The sequence below is a fragment of the Athene cunicularia genome (genome assembly GCF_003259725.1).
Source record: "Athene cunicularia isolate RWA chromosome 4 unlocalized genomic scaffold, athCun1 chr4_part1, whole genome shotgun sequence".
Classification (NCBI taxonomy): Eukaryota; Metazoa; Chordata; class Aves; order Strigiformes; family Strigidae; genus Athene; species Athene cunicularia.
In genome coordinates, this window is record NW_020799098.1 from 27678234 (window position 1) to 27703591 (window position 25358).

General features: G+C 36.9%; 1 protein-coding gene across 1 annotated transcript in view; it reads right to left on the reverse strand.

Moving 5' to 3' along the window:
• CORIN (corin, serine peptidase) overlaps nt 1-25358 on the reverse strand; it is a 159363-nt gene that overhangs the window by 13325 nt on the left and 120680 nt on the right. The window contains exons 12-17 of the mRNA XM_026846970.1: nt 23309-23454; nt 20625-20732; nt 16021-16134; nt 12649-12759; nt 10888-11017; nt 353-475 (exon numbers count right to left, since the gene is read on the reverse strand). Coding sequence (XP_026702771.1) covers nt 353-475; nt 10888-11017; nt 12649-12759; nt 16021-16134; nt 20625-20732; nt 23309-23454 — 732 coding nt within the window. The remainder of the gene's footprint in view (nt 1-352; nt 476-10887; nt 11018-12648; nt 12760-16020; nt 16135-20624; nt 20733-23308; nt 23455-25358) is intronic.

Sequence of the window (25358 nt, forward strand, 5' to 3'; positions counted from 1 at the left end):
GATGTTGCTGCAGGTTTTGCTACAGAGTACTTAGTGGACTTTCTTGGTCAGCAGGGATTTAATGAAGCTGTGTGGTCCAGCTGCTTCAAGGGCACTACCTCTAGGTCAGTCATATGCCGTTAGTCTGGCAGAATGGGCCCCTGAGGATTCACAGGTGGACTGAAAAAAGACTACAGTTGTAGTAGACATTAAAATCATTATAGATTGTATCTTAACAACTCACTTGGGTATGTGCTGGGATTTATACACAGATACCTTGGGAGAAAAGAGCTTGCCAAAGAGAGTTTGTCATCCTCAATTAAAAAGTGAATCCTCACAGCAGTGAAATAAATCTCATTTACGTGTTACTTACCCATTCACTAGAAGTGCATGTAAAGTGGATGCATTTTTATTCTTCCAGTCTGAGTGCAGATTCAGCCATTTTTGATGCTGCATTTCCTCATTCGCTATTACAATTTCTGTTCTCGATGGTCCTCTGAAACAAATCAAAGACATTCATAGACCTTCCTGTAGATCGCTATGTTACAGTTATGAAGGTGAAGAAGCCCTAACGGCTCCTGTTTACTCCAAAGATATGTAGCTGAATGTTATGTCAAAGCTACATGTGGCAGAATCATAGTTAGGGGAATGAAATCACCCCAAGAAGCCAGGCCAGCTAACAAACTACTGTCACTTATGCTGTATTTTCTGACAAGAACCAGAATTGGAATCAGCAACAGCAAGAAACTTCTGGTAGCATTTATTGTAGTGCATACACTGACATACTGTTTCTACAGTTTCTTGTCTCTAAAAATACAAAAAATAGATCTTCATGTGTATAAGAGGTGAAAGAAAAAATATTTTCTTACATTCCTATCTTTGGAAATCCATTAAAATTTAACAGTAAAGAGCAGTCTGGGTGTTGTTAATACTACTACCTCTAAGACCAACCTGTCTGCGTTGCTAAACAGAACAAATCATGAGCGATGATGTCAAACCTGTCCTTCTGCAGCAAATTAACACAAAAATGAAAGTAAGTTGGAATGGTTCACCAGGAGATATTTTCATATACCCATCTCCTCAGTTTAGTGTTTGCCTGATAGACTCAAGCCACTGAAGAAATCCCTGTTTTAGTAAATCTCAACTGCTAAATGGAAAAAGAGTTTATTTACAAGTTATCCAACTTTCCAGCACAGAACCACCCATGATTAGCCATCAATCCCTGTCAATGACAAGGAATTTCAAGGACTGATCTCCTGAACACTGGTCAAAGGCTGAATTCTAAATCCTAGTTCATGGAAAAGAGAATGAGAAAAGTTCAGAAAAACTGTGATGTGTCCTAAAGATTGCCTCTGAACCCAATCTCTGATAGCAGTACCTAGGAATGCCAGCCATGTTATTAGTTTGTCTTTAAGTGGAATTTTCAGTATTAACTATATTTCTTTTTAAATATTTACAAAAATGCAGCATCCTTTACCCACTTCATTGCGTAAATTAACAACAATCAATGAATTCTGTTTTATGGTAAAATTGTCAGTGCAACCATATGGAAATGTTTTCAACAGGGCTGGCAAAATTAACTAGGCTCTGAGGTCACAGCCCTGGACCCTGCCTGTTACATGACTTATTTTTCATAATCTTCTCTGGGCACTTTAAGCAAGTATCATTCCATTATCTACTACCCAGAATGTGTAGTCAGATAATAAGCAGCATTTTAAAAGACAATATTTTCTTCTCATTTAAAGAAAGTTGTTTACTGCAAAAAGCGCTTTTTTCCTCAGTGCCTGCCTATAGCAAACACATAAAACTCTCTTTTCATTTCCATCATTTGCCTATTTCTCACTCTTTTTCCCACCAAATGTACACATTTTTTTTTACTTAAGATGACATTCTGCCTTATGATCTTCTGTGAACAATTATGTTCACCATTTCATAACTGTGTACAGTGATATTTTATGTAGCTGGAAACACTGTCTGGTCTATAAAATATGTAACTCAAAAATGTGCAAAAAGGTGTGAATATCATGCCATTTGATAGATCCTAATCTATATTATCCCAAATACCAGTTTATTTTACTGAAACCTGCAGCTCTAAATGACAGCTTGTGACGCTATAATCATCATTAAGGAGATATGTACTTCTAAACCAGGGCAACAACCCACAAGTCACTTATGCCTGTATGAAATTTTATAATTATTAATACAAGGTGTTATGTATATGTTATGTATACCTTGTTTTTTCCTTGGTGGTCACAGCTTGATATGATACACTCAAAACCAGTATGCCCTAATTTATGTCTTTAGAATGCCTTCTATAAATGTTTACAGAGCGTTCCCCCTTGATGTTGTTTATACAAAGTGTTCTTCCAGATAGCCAAGGACCACCACTTGTCTCCTTGCATCTATTTTAATTTTAAATGAATAAAGGGGACCTAAGAGCCTCATTTCTAGCTGAAGAAATCTGGAGACAGTGGTTACTATTTTTGTAGAGACCAGAGCATACCAGGAATTGCCAGAGAGTAAGAGAACAACAGCTAAAAATGTTAGAGGAGGAGTAAGGACTTGGGCCGGTGTGAGCTTCTGGGTCTGAGACTTTCAGTATCCAGGGAGGGGCTGCTACGTAGACATTACCACCAGGGACTGTAAAGTACTCTGGGAAAAGCAGGGAGGTAGAGCAATGAGGATTCGTTTTAGCCAGACCCATTCTGTGCTACAGAAACACAGCAGGCAGCAGATTCTACTCAGCCCCTCCTGGAGCTGTAGCACACAATTTCTTCTGTGGACACACTCTAAAGAAAAGGGAAGAAGGATCTTTCAATGGAGAGCACTGCATCAACTCCTGCTGTATAACTTCTTCAGTATATTTTGCTTTACTGAGTTTCTTACAGACTCCAACAACAAAGCTGTACCTGCCAATAACTTTGAGACATCAATCTACATATTTGAGTTTGAAATTAGCTCTTTTGCCGATTTTTTATTTTAGTCACCTGCCAAAGTTGACCTAAATAAAGTCAATCTGCACAAAAGTCATGTGTGTGGCCATATGTAATAACTTGCAAGTTTTCAGGCAAGCCAAATAAAGAACTGTTTTTATGAAACACTTTCAGGAGGCTCTTTCACTTCTTCATAGTTTTGTTGCTTGTTTGTTTTTTTTTTTACCCTCTCTGGTTTATATACAACAGAACAGCATTTTTCAAAAACTCAGTGTTGATTTTAGACTAATGCTTTTAATTATTACCTGTACTGCAACAATAAGCAAAATTAAACCGTATTTGTTGACTGAAACTATATATACCTGGAACACAGTGTGCAGTTTTGAGTTGCCTCAGTTTAGGAGCATATTCAGAAACTGGAGAGGGTCATGCAGATGCCTTTCAAAGTTTTTAGAGGCTTATGGCACTGATGCACAGGAGAGGTTGAGGGAATTGGACTTTACTCTTATGAAGAAGAAACTAAGAAACAATTCAATAGCAACCTGAAACTGCTTGAAAAGGTGTTAAAAGGTGACAAAATCACTTTTCTCAGTAGTGCTGCACGGTAAAACAAGGGGAAATGACCCAGAGTTGCAGCTTTGAAGATTCATAGTGGGTGAAAAGGAAATACTTTTTCACTGGGAAGGTGGAGCAGCCTTCTAACAGAAACACTGTGGAATCTCAGTCAATCAAGGTTTTCAAAATTTGGCTAAAGAGAGCAGTGGGTGAGCTGATCGCATTTTGGTCAAGTGGGAGAGGCACTAGATGCTCTCTAGATGTCTGTTACAATGGGGACTTTATGATTCTGTCCCACAGTACAAATACACTGTAGCAACCAGTACCTATGCAGAAGATCTTAGTCTTTAAAAAGGCTAACAGTTACTAGAACAGTTTTTTCACACATAAGAGCATCACTGAAATACCTACACCACTTAAGTAAGTTTGTTAGCAATATCTGCAAGCAAAGGACATTCATACCATGGTAACAATAATGCATGAATTTTGGGTGGTGATCTTTAGACCACATCCTCCACCAGGCTTTAAAGATAACTTACAAATCCTACCTGAATCCACATGACTTTATAAAATCTCGTGGTGCCATTTGGATGGAAGTGTTTGAGTACTGAAATATCACTTTAAAACCCACAGGGTTCTAAGAATCTTTTACTGAATAGACCACAAAAATTTAACTGTCCCGTGTGTCTCACATTAAATATCTGCAGTAAATCTTCATATCCAAAGGAACTATGCTACACCACCTGAGCTCAAACTGCTCAAACACAGCACTCAACTAATACACTTAAGGGTGCCTGTAGTCTCAGGCTACAGACATCTCCAAGACCGTATCAGAAGTTCCGTAGTTCAGTAAATTTACCACAGATGCATAACAAGCAGCAATGTTTTATGATTTTTTTCCCCTCTACATTTGAAGTGAGAGAAATACCAATCTTGGTGGTAAAAGTATGTCTTTCACCTAGATTTTCACTAGGTCCTCTGCACTGTTTTCAAGAACAAAATAGGATTAGGACCTATGAGAAAAATCCTTCCACAAGGCCTTCTTTTGCTAAACAGTTAACCAAAACAGCTAACTATTAGAAAATTCAGCCAAGAGAAATCTTGGGAGGCCATCTGATCCATTCCCCTAATCCAAAACAAGGCCAACTCTATTTACATTCTCTGACAGATTTTTGTCTGCTTTGTATGTAAAAATCTCTCCTGCTGGAGAATCCTCAGCATTTCCAGGCAATATATTCCAGGATTTAGTTAGCAGTTTGTTTCTAATGTTTGTTCTAAATCTTCCTACCTGTGATTTAAGCTCATTACTTCTGTCTTATTTCCACTGCAAATGAAGAACAGTTTATTCCCTTGCTTCTTTGCAGCAGGTATGCTTCTTTTGCATATTTGAAGGCTCCTATACCTCCCTCCCCCTGACTGACCGCTCAGAGTTTTCAGTCTTCACAGACCACACCTTCTAGGTCTCTGGTCATTCCGGCTGACACAGTCTGCCCACCTAGTCAAAATCTAACACCAGAGGATTACACATAAATACTCCTGGTTAATTCAGGCCATTTTTCCAGTTTGTCAAAAATTTCTCACATTCTAATCCCGTCCTCCAAAATGCTTTCAGACACTCCCAGCTTGATGCTAAATGAGAAATTATTAAGTGTGCTCTCCACTCCATCATCTGAATGACTCATGACAACACTAAGTATCACCCCAGACACACTGGGATGTGTCTAGCCCCCCCCAGATACATTTTATGGTTTGACAATGAAACATCAACAGTCTTGTACCATTTCATCCTTGTCCATCTCTCCTTACTTATTTAAAAAACTCATTTCACATAGTGAGAAAGTTAAAAATCTATCACATCTATTGTTTATTCCCTATCCACAGTGTCTCTGTCCTTTCAAGGAATAAATTAAGGGAATATGACATATTTTGTTACTGATAAATATATTCTGTCATTAAGACCTTATACTTCTGTAATTATTTGTTGATAATTGAAGCTAGGCAACTAGTTTGTAAATCTCTGAATCTTTCTTTTTTTCCCTCTTTAGTGAAAGATGGCATACCTAACAGTTTTTAGCCTTTTGTAGACATTCTTCACAACTTCTCAAAACTACTGGCTACCATTACTGGCAGCCATAACGAAGACTTGCCATAGCCATAAACCTTAAGTGTTCTTGGATTAATTTCAGCAAAACTAGTTCCTTTAAGGATCAGCATATAACCTATTATCTTCTTACTCTAGCCCTAATTCTTAAGTTTTGCCATCTTAGAAACATAGTATGTCTTGCTGAGATTTCTTGGTGGGTTTTTGTTTGTTTGCTTTGCTTTTTTTTTTTGTTTAATATCCCTGGCTTTTCTGATTCTTTCTCCAGATAGTTGTGCCGTTGTTCTATACAAGTTCTTGTAAGTTCGAACTGTCTTTCCACTGTCTCTAGAATTCCACTTCCAGTTTCAGGACACTGTACAGCTTGTGCCTCAGCCAAGTTTGTCTTGGTGCTTCACAGAAAGATGTCTGCTAGATATAATGAACATCAAATGGCACATATAATTCTAACATATATAATTTATTTAAACTAAGTAGTTTAATATAAGACAATTAAAAAAAAGAGTTATTCAATGATTCTACAAAATCAGTCACTCATAAAATCAAAAAGGCAAGACATTTTAAATTGCAGTTGCACTTATGTCTACCTGAGTGGGAAATTCTAACTCATATTTTACTAATTTTTCAACTTTCAATTTAAAAATTAGAATATTCTTTTAATACATTTAATTTCAAGCCATGGATTCCCTTATGTGTGCTTAAGAGAGGGATTTTCAGAATTTAAAAAAAAAAAAAAAAAAAACCACACCACAACAAAAAACCTAGTCTGTCTTCTACATTATAAACATGCTCGCAATGGGGAAAAGTAACATTTAGGGTAATTTCATTATATAAGTGCACAATGAAAATACAAAAGAAATAGTTTTCCAAGCGTTCTAGCCTGCTACCTGCTGATCACCATGCACAACAGTCAAAGCTTATAGTAAATAGTGAAATATTAGGAACATTATCACTTGCATACTAAATCATACTGAAAAGATGAAACAGAAGGCAGGAACTAATTTTAGGTTATGAAGTTAATATTCTGTTCATCATTAAAAGTAACAGACTTTGGGATACTTCTGTACAGCAATGGTTTTAATATCTCATTCTCCTTATTCCATTGTGGAATCTCTCAAATACAGTAATCTGCAAATTTAGAATAAAGTGTAAACCATAAACTGGATTCCTTCTCCCTTCAAAGTAACAGTAACACGCCTCTGTTCAGCTTCTATAATTCCATTGTTTTAAGCCGCATGTGACAGCAGGCTTGAAAAAGGAAGCCTTGTTATGCCAGAAGGTAATGAATAATGTGTGTATGGGCACTAATATAAAACAAATTAGGCCTATTTCAGAGCTGGAACAGCATTTGTTTCCTGTCTGATGTGGGCAGGACAGAAGTATTCAATTTTTTGTTTCTGTGATGTTTTTAAGCAAGACATTAAACTAAACTTATGTTATTTCTGTTGCAGAAATGGTTAGAAAGCATCTTATGTGAGAACAAAAGATTATTGGTCCAGCAACTTGACTGCTCAGTTGGCACATATTATTAAACAGCATTGTATCAAAGAGAGAGTGTAAGAAAGTATCTGGAAAGACAAAAGGCCAGGCAGCAATAAGAGATTGGCCTTTTCATTCCACAAACATACACAGATGCTACGGCAGAGGAAAGAAAAAAAAAGGAGCTACCTGTCTCAGTGGATCGCAGCAGCAGGAGGCGGCAGAGCTTACTGTAGATTTTTATAAACAAGTACCTCAGTAAATAGCTGTGATTTTATGCTGATACTGCTAGACAGAACAAGCAGATCAACTAAAATTCCCCTGTACTCTTCTGGGTACAAGCTGGTGAAGTTTATCATTATTACATTTGTTATCTCATCCCGGTGCAAGAAAAACTATTCCACTACATTGCCACAGAGCAACAGAACAACTCCATTAACTTCTCTTTTTCCCAGATTTCAGATCTGAGCAGATCATGGTTTTATGATCAGCACTTCATCAACAAAAAATGTGGACTTCAGAGTGTATGAAAATGGTTGTTTTCAACCAAACATCAAGACAAATCTACAGTCTTCTAACATGATGTTCTGAACGTGCACAGTATGCCCATCTTCAGCAGCATAGCCTCTGCAGCACATACCAAGACATAGCTAATCCTTGTTCTGAGGCACTGACGGTGATTGCTGTTCCATTCTCTACCTGTTTTAGCAGGAAACTAATTGCCAGAGACATGCTTTACTATATTTAAATTTGGGACTCAAAGGTCTCTGAACAAAATTAATTGTCCCGAGATGCACAGGCAGTCCTATCAGATGATCTTTTAGTTACCCTCTGGCTGTAAACTATGAAACCTAAGACTTGAACAAACAGTTCCCATTAGGCTCCTAGCATTATAAACAAAAACTTACTTTGTAGATAACATTCTTTTTGCACTAGAGGAAAACGTAGTAACTGCTATGAACACAGGTTGAGCAACTTGAACAACAGCCACCATTAGTCCAAAGCCTTTCAGACAATGCTGGGAACTTGCAGAGTTTTCTGTGATGTTGCATCATGCATCACACAATACATTGCATGTGTTGTGCTGTGAAAAACTGGAGAAAACACATCATCTGTGGAATTAGAATTGGCCAAGAGCCAGGAAAAGAGCTCAAATTTTGTGCAACAGGCAGAATTACCTTTAATGTTGCTTCAGACACAGCGCATATACCTCCCAAATAGACAGACTGATATTGTGTAAAATGTGTTACCACTATCAGCTAAATTAACCTAACTTTAACCACTGTCATTTAATTTTTTTTTTTCAGATTAATTTAAGCCCAAGAATGAAAAATATCTACAAACTGAAAGACATTGCTTTCGTATTTTAAACATTATCATATTATATTGCAATAGGGACTTGTCATTTGGGAAAGCACCAGACACCGTTATGAAAAATAGTTTGCAGAGCTTTACAGAAAATAAAAATACCATATGCTACCATCCATTGCAATTCCTACTCTAAAGTATTAAGAAATCTCAACTTTGATATCTCGTGCACTATTTTTCTCTAAGAATAAACAAGAGAATGATTAAATCAAAATCAATCATCATCATAAGTCATTATTTAAAAAATCTGCATAGCCACAAAACTGGGGGTTTCTGCAGTGTGCTATAATATGGACAGAATTTCTATATTCACAGCTTTAATTTTCTGAAGGAGTAAAATTAATTATTTACTATTGGGAATACTTGAAAAAAAGCACTGTTTAAAACACATTCTTTGGTGTGGTTTCTTTTTTTTTTTTTAAAAAAAATTATACAAAGGAATTTTTTTTCATCATTATTTGACCTCTATGCAATATAGAGTCTAATTTACCTGTACCCTCAATAGCGACTGGAAATAGCTTATTAAATACACCAATGTTATCAATCTCACATTCAGACTTTCTTGTTATTGTAAGTCAAATAAATAATGTTTGCAGGACATAATGGCCAACAGCCGTTATGGCTTCACATCAGATTTCACAGTGGCATCAGATTCCAATTTGTTGTTCCATCTTCCACTTCACCATATAGAAAATGTTATTCTCTGTGACATTTTCACTGAACCCCTGTGCAATGTTAACAAAATAATTAATTTATTAACTCATATTACTCCTTTTTGAAATTAGTTCTGGTGAATGTATTGTAATCTTTGTTTTTCTTATAGATAATCTTCAAAACTAATTTACTGTATTTTTGGCAGTGCCACTTCACAAAAACTTGGAGGATGCCTAAGAAAAACAAGCTTCAGATGATGACAAATTCAGAATTAAGAAAGGAAAGACAAACACCACTTTGATTTTCTGAAGTACTGCTAGAAAGAATTAGAAGTCAGATGGCTAGGAAGTATTGGAGTCAGACTGAAGATACAGACTTCTGATTTGAACTGAAATTTCCCACTGCCCTTCACACAATCACCTGCCACTACAGAAAAGATTTGTAGAAAAGCTGATTTGTAGATTATATTCCCCTGTTAGAAAATAGATTTGTGAGATTTAAGAATTATTTGTCTCATACATTTCTTATAAGTGATAGGATTGATAACATCTGTTAGCAAGCCTCAGTGAAGAAGGAGGAAGGTCTAAGTTTCTACTCATGCTGATTTCAGCCTAGGTGCACCGTTGAAAAAAGGAAGGAATCAGAGGTCTTGTGATAATTTAATACCTTTTTCATTTTCCCAGTTAAGCAAATTTTATGTTTGGACTATGAGACGGAAAAGAAGAAAAACATTCTTACTGTTAAGACCGTCATTTTTTTCTTAGACCACAAAGTAGTTGTGAAAGCAGTAACTATTTTTAAGTTATCATAGGAGTCTAAGCTTATTAGAATGGTATATAAAGTTAAAGCATAATGTCAATGTTATTTAGATATACTAAACTAGCTAGAGGAGTACAGAATTACTGTGTGTTAGAATGGCAGGCAGTCCATTCAGCACAGATGGTCTTGGATACAGGGCATCTGCTAGAAGTGATGTAAAGCATCCATGCAGTGCAAGGCAATACAGAGTAGGTTAAGTGCAGACACCGTAACGTGGGATCTTTGTCCTGTGTTTTTTGAGAAAGGTACAAAGAACAAGATTGCGTGTCAGTATACATAGTGGTAAAAGGCAGACAGAAAAGGCACCTCTTAATCCAGTTTGGGGCTCAGACACTGACAAAAGATATCTTTCTGTACTATCAGGCTTGTCTTTTTCTAGTAGAAGACAGCTTTGGATATCAGAACAGATGAACTTGGTTTTTATTCAGCAGTTATATTGTGCATCAACTATTCCATAAAGCAGCTATTACTTTAGTGTACGTCCAATAAGAAACACGCTAGTTTTAGAGTAGAGGCTACTTTTTTTTTTCTGAGTTCCACCCAGAAAGCTCTATCTTTAACAATTTGTTGTTCAGAGATACCCAAGTTAAATGTATCTGCTTGCCTAGCTCACAGTACTTGCTGTAAAATGCAAATGAATGCAGAGAAATTTTCCTGTGTTTCCTAAGACAAGTCTTCTTTAATTCTTTAGGAAGACATAGAGTATCATCACATTGCCAAACAATTCTAAGCCTCAGCAATAACTGCAAGTTCAAATATTGAAGTTTGGCAAAACATCATTATCTTTTCAATACACTCTTTTAATAACAATCACGTAATGTTTATAAAATGGTGAAAACGCCTAGATTTTAGTGAGCTATTTTTCCTGCCATAGTTCCCAAAATTTCATTTCCACTTTTGTCTAGGAACCATTTCCACACTAGGGCTAACTCTGCAGTCTAACTCCAGCACTCCAATTGTCCTAAGAAATTCATCAATGCTACAAACTACTGACCTTACCCTAAACCCATCTGATTGCAGGCCAGTTGACTTAAATTTTCTTGCCATTCGTCAGCACAAACATGGTTATCAGCAGCTGACTTGTGAATGGTCAGGAACATCAAGGAATTCATGTTTTTAGACAGGGTAACTGCAAAGAAAAAGAAGTACAGTTTCAGTATTATTTCACATAGTTAATTTTACAAATGGCATACTGAAAGCATGTAACTACATTCAAAAGATTTTTCCAAGATGCTGGCACTTCTGCTGATTTTATATGCTCAACAGCTATGTAATTTAAAACCAAGGCAACCGTGGCTATCAGAACCTTGCTAACACTGAACAGCACAAGACACTAAACAGCAGAGGCATCTTGAGGATTAGAATAAACCCGAATACTCTTCATTCACCAGCACAGGTTCATATGGGTTTCTGATAGCCTTAATCTTGTTAAATGACATTTTACCCCACAGACAGTCCAACTGAAATCACTAAAGTAATTTGTTGGATGAATGCTGCTTGACATAACTCTCGTTAATATGCACTGTTTCTGTCATAACAATATATGGGTGTAATTAGAGAAAGAAAAAACAACTACTGTTTACAAGAAAGATCATGAAAGATCATCTCTCTTAATCCACGTACAAAAGTGTGTGAACTGCTTTTATCACGTACAAAAAACTTCTCAAAATAGCCCAAAATGGAAATTTACATCCTCCCTTTCTAGGATCCCTTAAAAGATGTTGGGTTGTATGCATTTCTTCCCCAAATACATACTAGTTAAACTTTTCCTCTGACTTTTACTTTAATAGTACTAATCTTAACATAGCTAGTCATTACTCATTTTTCCTACATGCTGAAGGTGCTTTTGCTTCTCTCCCCATGAGAAAGGTAAGTATTATTCCTAGATTACTCCTGTTCAAATATGCATTTCTAGATTACTTCTTTTCTTCTCTGTTGCATAGGTTTTATTAAATGCAGTTGTTTATCAATGTTCATACAATGTTAAATGTTTTAAAATATTTATACAATTTACTTCAATATGAATATAAAATAGTCTATAAGCCATGGTACACCTTTTTTCTATATTTAAAATTACATACAAAGCTTCTGAAAACAGTAATATAAAGTCCTGTCATGTACAGAAATACATGTTAACTCAGTGAAACCTCAGAGGACATACTACCACTTTCCAACCTGCTTCTTTTCAGTGCATTTCTTTTGAAATCCACCTTAATTTTTATTTGAAGAATAATAAAGTTCTATTTTAACAACACATAAAAGCATGAGGTCTAATCTGAATATAAGTAGCAATAGCAGGTTACATCATTCTGCAGGTCTTCAGCCAGTGCAAAGGGGACCCAGTAGGACTAATCTTCTCATAAGCTCTGAACCTGCACCATTGCAGTCAGTGGGAATTTCACACTGATTTTCACGAGTACAGAATCAGGGCTTAGAAATTTTGCCCAAATGAGTTCTACATCTGAATGTCTTCCTACTCTCTCTTCTATCCACACCACTTTCCAGATTTTACACATCATCCACACATTTTAGAAGCTCCCCGCCATGTCACTTTTCTTATTTCTTTGCACTGTGACACTTTACACTGAGCCTTTCCTTCTTTTTGCCCGCTTTCTTGCATGCTATTCCAACCTCAACATAGCCTCCCTTTGGTAATAAAAGGAGCATCTCTCCACCACTGCAATTGTATTCTAAATCCAGTGATTACTACCATCACCCAAACATAACTTCCAGGCAGAGTACACTAGGGCAGAAACTTACCACAGTCCCATTCATCTGAGCTGTCACTGCAGTCTGCTTGCCCATCACACCAGAGCTCACGTGGAACACATTCATGGTTGGCACATTCAAGTTCACTCTCTTCACAAAATGCTGAGAGGACAAAAACATGGTTCACTCTGAGAAAGAAATGATCAATGTGATCACACTTATACGAAAAAAATGAGAATGAGGGTAAAGGTAGGCACAGATCAGATTTAAGAAGCAAGAAAGTGGGATTGAGTGCACCCTCAGCAAGTTTGCCAACACCAAGCTGTGTGGTGTGGTCGACACACTGGAGGGAAGGGATGTCATCCAGAGGGACCTGAACAGGCTGGAGAGGTGGGCCTGTGTAAACCTCATGAAGTTCCACAAGGCCAAGTGCAAGGTCCTGCCCATGGGTCAGGGCAATCCTAAGCACAAACACAGGTTGGGCAGAGAATGGAGTGAGAGCAGCCCTGAGGAGAATGACTTGAAGGTGATGGCTGACTAGAAGCTCTACATGAGCTAGCAATGTGCACTTGCAGCCCAGAAAGCCAACTGTATCTTGGGCTGCATCAAAAGAAGTGTGACAGCAGGTCAAGGGAGATGATTCTCCCCCTCTACTCTGCTCTTGTGAGACCCCACCTGCAGCACTGTGTCCAGCGCTGGGGCCCCCAACATATGAAGGACATGGAGCTGCTTATGAGGACAGGCTGAGAGAGTTAGGGTTGTTCAGCCTGGAGAAGAGAAGGCTTCAGGGGACACCTTATAGTGGTCTGCAAGTACTTAAAGGGGGCTACAGGAAAGATGGAGAGAGACTCTTTGTCAGGGAGTGTAGTGATAGGACAAGGGGTAATTGCTTTAAACTGAATGAGGGTAGATTTAGATTAGATATTAGGAAGAAATTCTTTACTATGAGAGTGGTGAGACACTGGCACAGGTTGCCCAGAGAAGCTGTGGCTGCCCCCTCCCTGGCAGTGTTCAAGGCCAGGTTGGACGGGGCTTTGGGCAACCTGGTCTAGTGGAAGGTGTCCCTGCCCATGGCAGGGGAGGGGGGGGTGGAAATAGATGATGTTAAAGGTTCCTTCCAACCCAAACAGTTCTATGAGTCTATGAAAGTAAGACAGGTTTGCAACAAAATTCAGGATGGACATCACTGAGGCAGAAGGTAGTTGCTGCCACACAGTGTCAGAGGGCATCACAACTCAAAGGGAAGGAAGGGTGTCTGGAAAAGGCAAGATCTGTGATTACTTAGCATCATTTGTCATCTTGTCATATGAAACCTGTCTAAGCCTCTCATAAGCTTTAAGTGAAAATATTGTTTCATACTATATAGGAGACTGCTCTGTTTATTTCTTCACATTCTTTGAAAAAAAAATATTTTACTGTAATGCATATTTATTTGCTTTCATCCCCAGCAATTCTATATTCACTTTTTTTGATTCTGCTTTGCTATTTAAAATCATAGAATTATTTTTATCTCCACTTTAGAGACAGGGAGCTGATGTACAGATAGACATGCTCCAGCTCACAGTTGGCTGCCAGCTGGCAGCATTAGATAGGGATTTCCTGAATCTCTGTCCAGTGTAGGAACCACAAGAGTTCCATTTGCAAGTGACTTTCAGCTTTCCCCCAATCATAACAACCCCCGCTCCCAAAAGGCAAGTGTGTAGCATTACAATATCCTCCTCACTAACACTCTTCCAGTTTCTATAAATGCCATCATTAGGGAACTTTAAAAGCTGCGATAGGGCAGAGCATGAGTATGCCCAGAAGGAAGCTGCATTCACGTTGTGTCTATGTCTGTCTGTTGTATAGCATTTATACTGTCATACAAAACAAGCATTTATTTGCAAGAGTAGTGCAAAAAATACTCTGTAGTGAAAACCATACAGATAGAGCAGGCAGTGGTGCCTACTCTGACATAAGTGATCTTTCTGATTCTGGAAAAAGTGTGCAAAACTAGAAAAAGCTCTCTAACTCTGCCTTTTAGAGAGAGCATATTTCAAAAGCTGGAAGCCCTCAGCTCAGGGAATTTTGCTGCCATTTTGGAATATTCAAGCCCCGACACAAAACGGAGAGGAAATATAGTCTAATTACAGACTAGCTTAACCTAAGCCCTCAGAGAATCTTGGTCTTAATGTGTGATCATGAGCAAATCACTTTAATAGAAGGTGGCTTCCTTTTTTTAGATTACAGTAGACAGATGGCTTGGAAGTCATATGGTATAATCTTCACAAAGAAAAGCAGAATAGGAAACATTCTGTGAGCTTCCTCTTTGCAAAAAGAAACAGTTAAATCTAGTGATATATGCAGGATGCCAATCATTTTAGCAAATATATTCATATGCTCCATATAGCACCTAATACGTGTCTACCATCCTGTCCCTGCCAACGAAAGTCTAGAGACTCAGGAGCAATTCTTAAATTGTAAAATTATATCCTACAGTCCCAGGATTGCCCAGAGAACTGAAATTTCAGATTTCAACCTAGTTTACCAAGAATTTCTTCTTGTGCAGGCTGAGTGTTACCCAGTACGTCTTTCCTAGTTCCTTGTCTTGGGGACATGCCCACACACCATGTTTTCTCAAAAGAAGAGAATTAGGAGTACCACTAATATATTAATGAAAGTGAAGCTAACATCTCATGGTACCCACTCCTAGCTTTGCATATAGGGTGGGAGCTTGCAAAGCAGCTGCAATCATTTGCAGGTCTTTCACCTCTTCCCATCCCACTAAGTCAGTTCAGAGTGGACAGAACACAGGGCAGCTCCTTCAGGGGACCAGGGGGCCTACTGCACACTGTCAGCACTTTGAGTCAACTTACACTGCCCATGGACAGCACGCCCGTATCAGTGTACCATACTAAGTTTTGTATCTCCAACAATTATCATAGTTGGATTGTAGAAGAAGCCTGTGGAGCCAAGTGGGGAGACAGAATCTAAGAAATGTCAAGCAGAAGAGAAATCAAACAAAGCAGGGAGGCATGTGAAATTTACTGTGGAACAGATCAGAAAGAAAATCATGTGGAAATCAACAAAAAAAGAGCAGTGACCAGCTACACCTATATGGAATGAAGTTGAGAAAAGGAGTCAAGAAGCTAGAAGGAATAAAAAAAAGAAGCATAAAGACAAAAGAAGAAGGAAAAAAGAGAAAAAAAGAAAGAGGACCAGAGTGACCAAGGAGACAGCAAAGATCCAAGGATGTGAACAACAGAGAACACAAGATGAGGAAAGAGATAAATTGGTGCTATTGAAAAACTGAAAAGGAAATGGAGGGAATGACTAAGCCTTTCCATCTGTAGACAACTTTTTTACTTTCATTTAGTTTGTACCCCAAGATCCCAGGAATGTTATCAGCCCTTTACAGGACTAACAAACTGCATAAGCCCTTACAGCAGTTTTTTTCATCCATCATGTCAGGGCAGTCTGGGAAACCATCACAAATCATAGTGTGTTTGATGCACAGCTTCTTCAAAGGACATTCCCAAAGACCCCTTTCTCTACAACCTGGAGGCAGAGAAGCACAATTTTGAAACAACTGTATGCAATATCAGATCAAATGTTTTCTTCTTCCTTAATAATCCTGAAACACCCAAAATATTTTCGCTTGCAATATAAATTTTAAGATACCAAGAATGGTTACTAACAAAGAAGTCGAAATAAGATTGTCACAGTGCACACTTGATAAATGGGTATAAAATATATAACACTTCATAACACTTCAGTGCTGTTAAAATAATAATCTATATTATCCTACACATATCTATAAGTAATAGTTTAGGCATTAGCTCACTTAGCCCATACACAAGTACTCTTGAAATACATTTACTAGTAATATTTAAACTTGTGCTAATCCTGAAGTCTGTAGAGTTTCCTTTAAAAGAATACCACACCGACCTTTGGTCTTTCAAAAGCAAATTCTATGACAGCATGGAATCTCCATGAAACAGTGTAGAAATATGTAATTCTTTCTGGCAGTGCTGATACAGAATCTAATGCAGATCACAATGAAAGGTAGAGATGCTGTTAAGTATTGACCAAAGTTTTCCTGGTTCCATAATCTGAGCGCAAACTAATTTTAAAAAGATTAGAAGGACCCAACGGCTGTATGAAACTTCAAGAGGTTCCATTATTGTGCAGGGAAAACACCACATTATTGTCTCTTCAAAGTCCTGCTAACCAGATTTTGTGATTTCAAGAGGAATACTGTGTCAAAGTGCTTTGACAGTAGAATTCCTGTTAGTCAGCTAGGGGAAATTAAGAATGGCCCAAGGTACACTTTAGAAAAGTGTTTTCTCTTGTTTTATTTCACTATTTATTTCCATCAACTAATAAAGCACTTCAGTGTGCTACTAGCTTAAATACTTTGGCCATACTAATGTCCTGCACATCTGACATTCTGGTTTTATAGGAAGCCATAAAACCCATGTGTTGTCCTGACATCAAAACAGATGGTTTGGTTGCCTTGTATAGATCATAATACTAGTTTTCATTTTAATCCAAGCTCAAATTCAGGTGGCAGCCCTGATGTCCCCACACGCAAATAGTGGAGGTATAAGCTCACAAACTGCATTTGAAGCAGCACCTCTGCTTGCCTGGACTTGAACTACAGCAGCTATCAGCAGTAAATTACTACATAGATACATTGTTTCCAAAAAGTGTTATTTCAGAAGTGAGTATTTTACAAACATGAACTAGAGAATCACTACTACTAGCTCATACCATTACTGGAAAAACCTACTCATGTTTTAACTGTAACTGGGTGTGTGGAGTGATTTTGTTTAGATTAAAAAAACCCCATAAAATAAAAGTTACAGCACAGAGAAATAAATAGCCCTGAACTTGTGAAACTAATTCTACATGATCAAAGAACTTTCTTGGGTATCACCATTTTCCAGGTCTCCTTCTTGACAATATTTGTGAAAACTATTAATGAAAAATTAATTGAAACCAAACTAAACCTTTAATAAAGAACAAAGAATGTCAGTCATGTTAGGAACATGACATAAAAATAAAACAGAAAAGCTTAAAAAAATATATAATTTATGAACCTTGCAATTTCTCAGCAGAGTGTTTACAATTTAAAAAGTTTGCTTTTCCCCTTCATCACACATTATAGCGTTACACTGTGAAGTGTACTGTGACTCCCCAAAATTTATCTTTGAGTACACCATTGACAAATATAGAGACAATTCCCTAGGAAAAATTCACTACTTACTAAATTCAGTGTACCAATACACTGTTTTGTTGGTACAAGTCATCTACCATTTATTTGGTGTGTTTATGTTTCTTCTCCATTTTTGTGACATACATTTTAATGTAACAACAATGAAATGGAAGAGGTAGAAAAACTTGTCCATATTTACATTATCCCCATCTTAAACATGTTTTGCCAAGATACAGGGATTCACATATGATCTTACCTTCATTTTTCTTCAAAATATGAAGCAAGTTACCATTTGTTATTCACACATATATTCCCCATGCACTTATATATATTCCCCATGCACTTATTAAGTCATTAACATTAATACCACCACATTTTTCTCTCAACTAGAATACCACAGTCAGATTGAAGAAAATAGTGAAGGATGATGCTGGTTTTGAATGTTATGTCCTCAGTTTAGTACTCTTCTAGGACCCTCTTCTGCTCCCTGCCAGAGGCATTGTTCAGCAGCCAGTAAATTAATATGAACAATTACAATCAAGCATATTTAATACCACAAACTCCCTTGATGTCTATCATAATAATTTTCAGAAATTATCTTTCCCACACTTTACTGAAATGCGCTCAGAAGTCTCACATTCAGAAATCTGGGTCAAATTTTCCCCACACTTTACTGAAATGCACTCAGAAGTCTCACATTCAGAAATCTGGGTCAAATTTTCTCCCCAAATCCTAGTCTAAATGGCACCGAAGTCTTAGGACTTTGCTGCAATTGCATGGGTGAGATTTCCTCTCACAAAGATCATGTAAAAGTATGACAGGGATTTCTAACAGGAGGAGACAGCTGAATACAACTCTACTTTGCATGGGCAGAATATACTTTAGTCCCTTTGGACTGCTCTGGACATATGTGACCAGAGTAGCTTGAGCATCCAAAAGCTGTAGCTAGTCTTCTTCAACCTCCTTCTCCCTGCACTACGAAAGTGTTCCATGCCTGTCATTTAAGGCACTTCAAATACAAAGCTTTTAATATAAATGCTGTCTGTTATTTAATAGTATAAAACCAATTTCAAAGGATAAATCTAATAAAATATGAGTTAGCCATTTACACATGGAAAGATCATCAGGTTTTGAATTTGTCTTGCACACATGGAATATAAATGAGTTAGACTTACTTCTGGAGCTCTACAAGGACTTTCTGTTCTTCAGTAACAGTATTACCCCTGGTCAATATAATGTCACTCTGACCGCAGTAATTTCCTAGCAGATACAGTCTTCCATATTTATAGAAACTGATAAGAATTCTGCTGATTGCTAGTGACATTCTGTCTAGACTATAAACACAGAGAGAGATCCACTCGAGAAATTAATGTTATATATTAGAGCAATATTTCATATGTTAAAGTCTAGGAGAATAAAATTATCCTAAAAGATATATAGCAATTAGTGTTCTAAGGAATTAAGAACAGGTGGCAACAAAAAATATTTGGCAGGGAGGACAACTGAGACAATTGATTCAAAGGTAAAGAGATAAAAACTCTGAAAGAGTCACTGTGATCATCAGCTCTGCCTTTCCTTTATAATACAAACAAGAGAACAACTTAGTATTAAATCCTGTTTCAGTGAGCAATTTTTTTTTTTCTTTATACTTTCTTTTTGCAGGGGGAGGGAAATAGGACAGAAAGATGAGAGAGAATACATGCATGATTTGAAAACTACAAGAGACTAAGTGCCTTAGTGATAAATAACCCCCTGGTTAGTTCAATCACTAAAAAATCTGCTCATAAAAAAGAAACTATAGAGCTGTCAAGCTTAAATCTTAACCTAGCTTCAGCTTTCAGGTGTTGTGTCTTATTTTATTTTTGTGGAGCTGAGTAGGAAGTCTTTGACTGCCACAGATTTGCTGCTCACATAAACTGTGCTTCCAACTTAACCTCCTCTCTATTTAAAAAAAAAAAAAAAAAAGGTTGTGGACCTTAGCCCTACTCCGTTGGAATGTTTTCCAATCCTTTACTAATATTCACACCTCTTCTCTAAATCCTTAGTGATGATTCTATTTGCCCCTAGGGATGCCAGGCCAGCATGCAGAATTCCATGGAGGCTACAACTTAGTCATATAATGAAATAGTATAAACTCCTTCCTCCTCCTCAAAATTCTCGGGCCAGCACGTACAAGGATAAATAATGACCAAGATATTTGTTAGTTATTCTCAGACTCAATACATCCCCTTAAGTTAAAAGTCAAGAGCATCTCTACCATAAGTAAACTCAGAAATATACCGGAGAATAAACTTTGTGGTTACCACTTTATCCTTGTACCTACAGCTTGAGAATGACCAGTCTGAAAAAACACTTGCAGTACAGAATCCACTTCAGTGACACAGATCTTTTGTCAATACATCATTATGAGAACATTACTGTGTATAAATTTAAAACTGTATTTATGAATTCAAGACTTAAACTGCCAGGAAGTCAATTTTTAGCTCAGTAGAACCCCCAGCAATATCAAAAGAATTAAATCTGCAGCATTTTTTAATCTTAATTACTAAAGGAATACTCAAACATCCTGGAATACAGTTAGCAGAATCTAAATGATCAAATATCATAAATTGTGTTGACATTAATCAAGAAGGATGCTTGCTAAAGTATTTTTACTGCTACTAGTCTTAAAAAAAACCCAACCTTTCAACCTATTTTTCTTATAGAAAAAGGGGCTTATCCTCTAACCTGTAATGCTATGGTTCAAATAACTGAAGGAAAAACAAAACTCAATTTTCTAAACCTTCAACTACTCTCCATTCAAAAGATCCAACTCATTGGATTTATTTACCACAGCTGTCCTCATCACTATCATCTTCACAGTCAGCTTGACCATCACATCTTCTGGATGCCAGGACACACCTCCCAGAACGGCACTTGAAGTGACTGGGTGAGCATTCTGTCAATGACAAGGAACAGGGACAAACAAGACTCTATAGCTGTGCAAGTTTAATCACCACATGGGTACTTACTTATTTATCACTGTGACTGTTTGTGAAGGGTAAATGACAGGAATAGAAAGCTTGTGTGACACTAAACTGGAACTGTGTAGCAGGCAACACTAAACAATTGCACTGTGAATGGGGTAGAGCAACATTTTCCAGAGCTCTCCCTCACATGCTATGCTCTGTCAGATTTCAAAGCTTTGCCAAATAACTGGCATACAAGGTTTAGATTGTGGGTGTGGATTTTCTAGCTACTTTTCTTACTGCTGTGGTGTTGTGTGAAGCAGGAATATATAATCTGATGCACTGAAATGACTATGAGAAAATCCCAGGATAAAAAAAAAAAACAATATTTGGGCTGAATTTTAAAAATCAGCTATAAATGTCCACTAATTAACCCTTATATTGCTTCTGCCTCATCTTACAGAGTACCACTTTGAGAAAGCTTTATTTAGATGGTTTTGAAAAACCCATTTAAATGACTAAACCCCATTTTTTCACACTGTACATGTCACTGACTTTGATGTATAGCCTCCATCATATGTTTTTTCCCTTTCTGCAAAACCTCTCAGATATTTAATACCATGCAGTTTCTTAGGTATATTTTAGGATTCAATAAACAGTTGTATGAAAAATATCATCAATTAACTCAGAAGCCTTAAAAAAACCCCATTCTAATGATAAAAAGGCATGTGAACTATACTGCCAACATTTAAGAATAACTCATTATGAAAATAACTAAGTTTACAATGCATACTGTCTTGGCCAGTGGTATTCTTGGATTCAGCACTGACTGGAAGAGAAGTTAAGCAATTCAGCACATTGTAATAACTCTGTCAGTTACAGCTTGCGTTGGAAATTTAAATGCTCTCAGAAGCTTGATTTCTTCTGTTACATTTTTTTTTTCAGAAATATTTACATAAGATTTTAAATGTCTCAGACTTTCTGACCAACATTGGTAGTCAAAAGAAATCCGGCACTGAATCAACATAAAATTCTAGCAGTGTGAACCAAAACCAACTCTGATAAGGCCCTTTAATTAGTTTAACTGTTTCTAAGAGAATAATAAAACCACTTCTTTTTTCATTGATTTTCCAGGAATATCTCTTTCAGTGCTAAAATGATCAATAAGCAGTGAATCAGCTTACTAGGCAGAATCTTTCTAATTAAAGTGAGAATGTTTTTGAACTATAGTTTTTAGAAGTGAACAGAATTTATCTCTAGAAATAGAACACACTAGTCCTCTATGCAGTACCATATTTAAAATATAACCATTCTATGTTAGATTTCAATGCCAAATGATCCAATAACATAGGGAGGAAGATTAAGAGACATATGATACCTGAGAAAATTAAATCACATTATTTTAATTTAACTCACCTTGTTGTGCCAAAGTCTTACTTTCCCTTTCCTACACACTACTGTGTAATAAAGGATAATTCCTTTCCATCAGCCCACTGCTGTAGAGGGAAATTATCTCCTTGCCTCTGAAGAGTCCCACAACAGAGGACTTTATTACTATGGTATTACACATCTTTATAAAATCCTCACAGTGATATATGTGCACATGAACTTTTGCTTGAAGAAATAGTACTAACTATAAATGCTTCACGGTTTCTTCATGATTCCTTCACTATATTCACAGCAATACCTCTTCACTAAAAGACCTGTAGACTCACTAGCTTCTGCTCATTGCTTTCTCTGAGTAAGGTCAAGGCTGTGGAAAGACCATCATCACCACAGAGGTGAGTAGGAGAACAGTGAGAACTGAACATGATCAGCATATTGCAGGCACTGTAGCACACACCATCTCACTATTTTCCCAGATACTTTACGGGTGTTTTGACAAGAAAAAGAAAAGACATGTCAGAATCCCCACAGATTTCACATCCAATGACCACTGCAGAAGGAAAAGCTGCACAGCTTCTCTTTTCATACATACAAAAGATATCCAGAAGCATTTAAGGCAATTTCAGTCTTTTGTTTCATGTTCATACCCACAATGATTAGTATTATGTCTGAACTCAAAAACTGAAATTTGTCAGTTGCTACTGAAGCTGGTTTGGCACAACTCTCTACAAAACTTTCCCTAAACAAAAACCAAGAGCAAAAAATAGCTGTAAAAGACACTAACATTACACTATTTTTCTCAGAGCTGTCATGGGGCTCAGATTTTTTAAGATTGCCTGGAGTCTGCCTTCCGGTTAGAAAAGCATTATTATAGCATCTAAATAGGTAAAAAAGTGAAGTATAAAACCACAAGTGAGCAGTAGGTGTGGTGTTAGTAACAAATCTCAAACACTGAGTTTCACAAGTTTAAGGTAATTAATCCTCCCCTCGAACAGATTTCTTATGAGAACTTCCTCTTATCTACAAATAGTAGGTATCCACATTCCCTGAAAACCAGTTTGGAATAATTCCCTCAGTTCAGATATTATAATTTACAGAGGAGGTATAGGGGGAAAAAAAAGTGACATTGGGAACCTAATTAAATCGTTAATTTCCTGTTACATGTATTCATAGGAGTTACCTTCTACATCTTCATCTGGTGTTAGACAAGTTTGGTTGTCTGAGTTCTCATCTGGAAACTGAGTGCAGTCAGTATCCTCTGGCCACTGCAGACCTACAATCCCAAGCACAGACTCACAACGTTCCTTAGACTGTACACATAATGCCCTGAGGAGACAAAGTAGAATTGCACAAAGTAACTGAGTGAAAATCACAGAAATTCACAGTTATAGGAAGTTAATAACCCTAGCCAAAGTTAAAGACAAAGATCAAGGAAAAATCAGCTAATCAGATTTCTGTACATGAAAAAAAAAAGGTCAAAAGATATGTTGCCATTCTTGAAACTTTAAGTTGCTATATGCAGACTATTACCCGATTTATAACATAATAGCCAAATATAACTACTTACTAACATACCCTCCTCTGCAAGGGACTGCAGAGAACCTTTTTTTTAAGGTTAAATGCCCTCCTTTAGGAAAAAAAGCCAAATACATTTTGTACCAGTGAAATGTTACCTCTTCAGATGATGCTACCTCAAAAACCATGTGGTTTCAGAAGGACAAAGTATTTAAACCTGCAAACAAAAGAGCAAAGAACTCCCCAGGGAATTCAATAAAATTATGAGTTTGGGGAAAATCAAAGCACAGATCAACCTTGCCTTGATGATGTTGTCAGTTAAAGCAACAGAAGCTTGTATCACACCTTACAAGCATTACTTTAAACATTTAGCAACTACTTTTGCCTGGAATCATACCTCATGTGCTGTTCAGTACAATAGCCTTATCTTCTATCTGTGACATCTTGAATTCCTGTTTGTTTAAACTGCCTCTTTTTTTTCCTTTTTGTGGAATATTAACTAGGCAGTATGGGACTAGGAACCTCAACATCCTTTTCACCTCTTCCTCCAAATGGAAACATGCATCATGCTTAACAGATACTTGTCCAAGTTGTTCTTAAAAACTCTTCAGTTAGAAAGATTTAATATACTTCCTTATCACTTATTCTCATACAGATATCTACTATCTTCCTTATATCTGATCTACAGTTCTCCTGATGTACTTTCAATTCACTGCTTCCTGGTCTAACCTCAGTGAACATGGTGAACAATTTACTTATTTTCTCACAGAAGCTCTCTTTTAACTGTTTGAAGGTTATGATGTCTCCCCATGTCTTCTCTTGTTTCTAGACTCAGCAACTCATTTATTTGCACCTTTTAGATCATATTTTCTGAACTTATAATCATTTGGACTTTCTTCTACCATTTCAATGAAAATTTTCCTTTGTTCTTATAGGTTGAAAAATATGCAACAGTAGGATTCCACTCATTTCTATTTTTTTTGTTTCCTTCATGTCATTTTTAAAATGCCTTTTATTTAATTTGATTAATTTTTCCAGATCTTTCTTCTAGGAACAGACACTCCTTTCGTGGAAGGCATTTTATTCCATTCATTTTCATTTGATCTTTTGACAAATGGACCATTTTTTTTCCTGCAATAAGCTTCAAGAAATGCAGTGACCAAAACCAAGCAAACAGATCCATTTAGGATCAATTATTTTATGCTCTTTTGAGAAAACAATACATAATTAATCTTTTCAAATTTAATTTTGTTTTGGGGGATTGCCTGAATAAGAGTCAATGTTTTTCCACACTAAATGCTTCACAATTGAGTTGACTTTCCTTTTAGATCCTCCTCAATATCAAAAAGGTTGATTCACACCATTTTATAACCTCAGCTTTCTGAATGCCCGAATTTTTACTTACCAATGACAAAACCCCCAAACCAACAACAATAGTATGATGAATACATTTTAAAAATTCGATTCTGTTAACTGAGACATCTAAGTCGTTTCTATCCTGTGTTCTCTGCACACTCAAATCTCTGGCCAAAGCTAACCCTTCCCAAAAGTATTGCAAACTATCTAGTTGTCAGTTTGTGGTGAAAGAATTAAAATGTAGATGAACTTCAAAGTAGTGCCCATCATGGTACATATGGAATCCTATTGCAATACTGCTAGGAAAATTGGAAGAGCAATTAGTACTTTTTTTTTTTTTTTTTTTTTTTTTTTTTTTT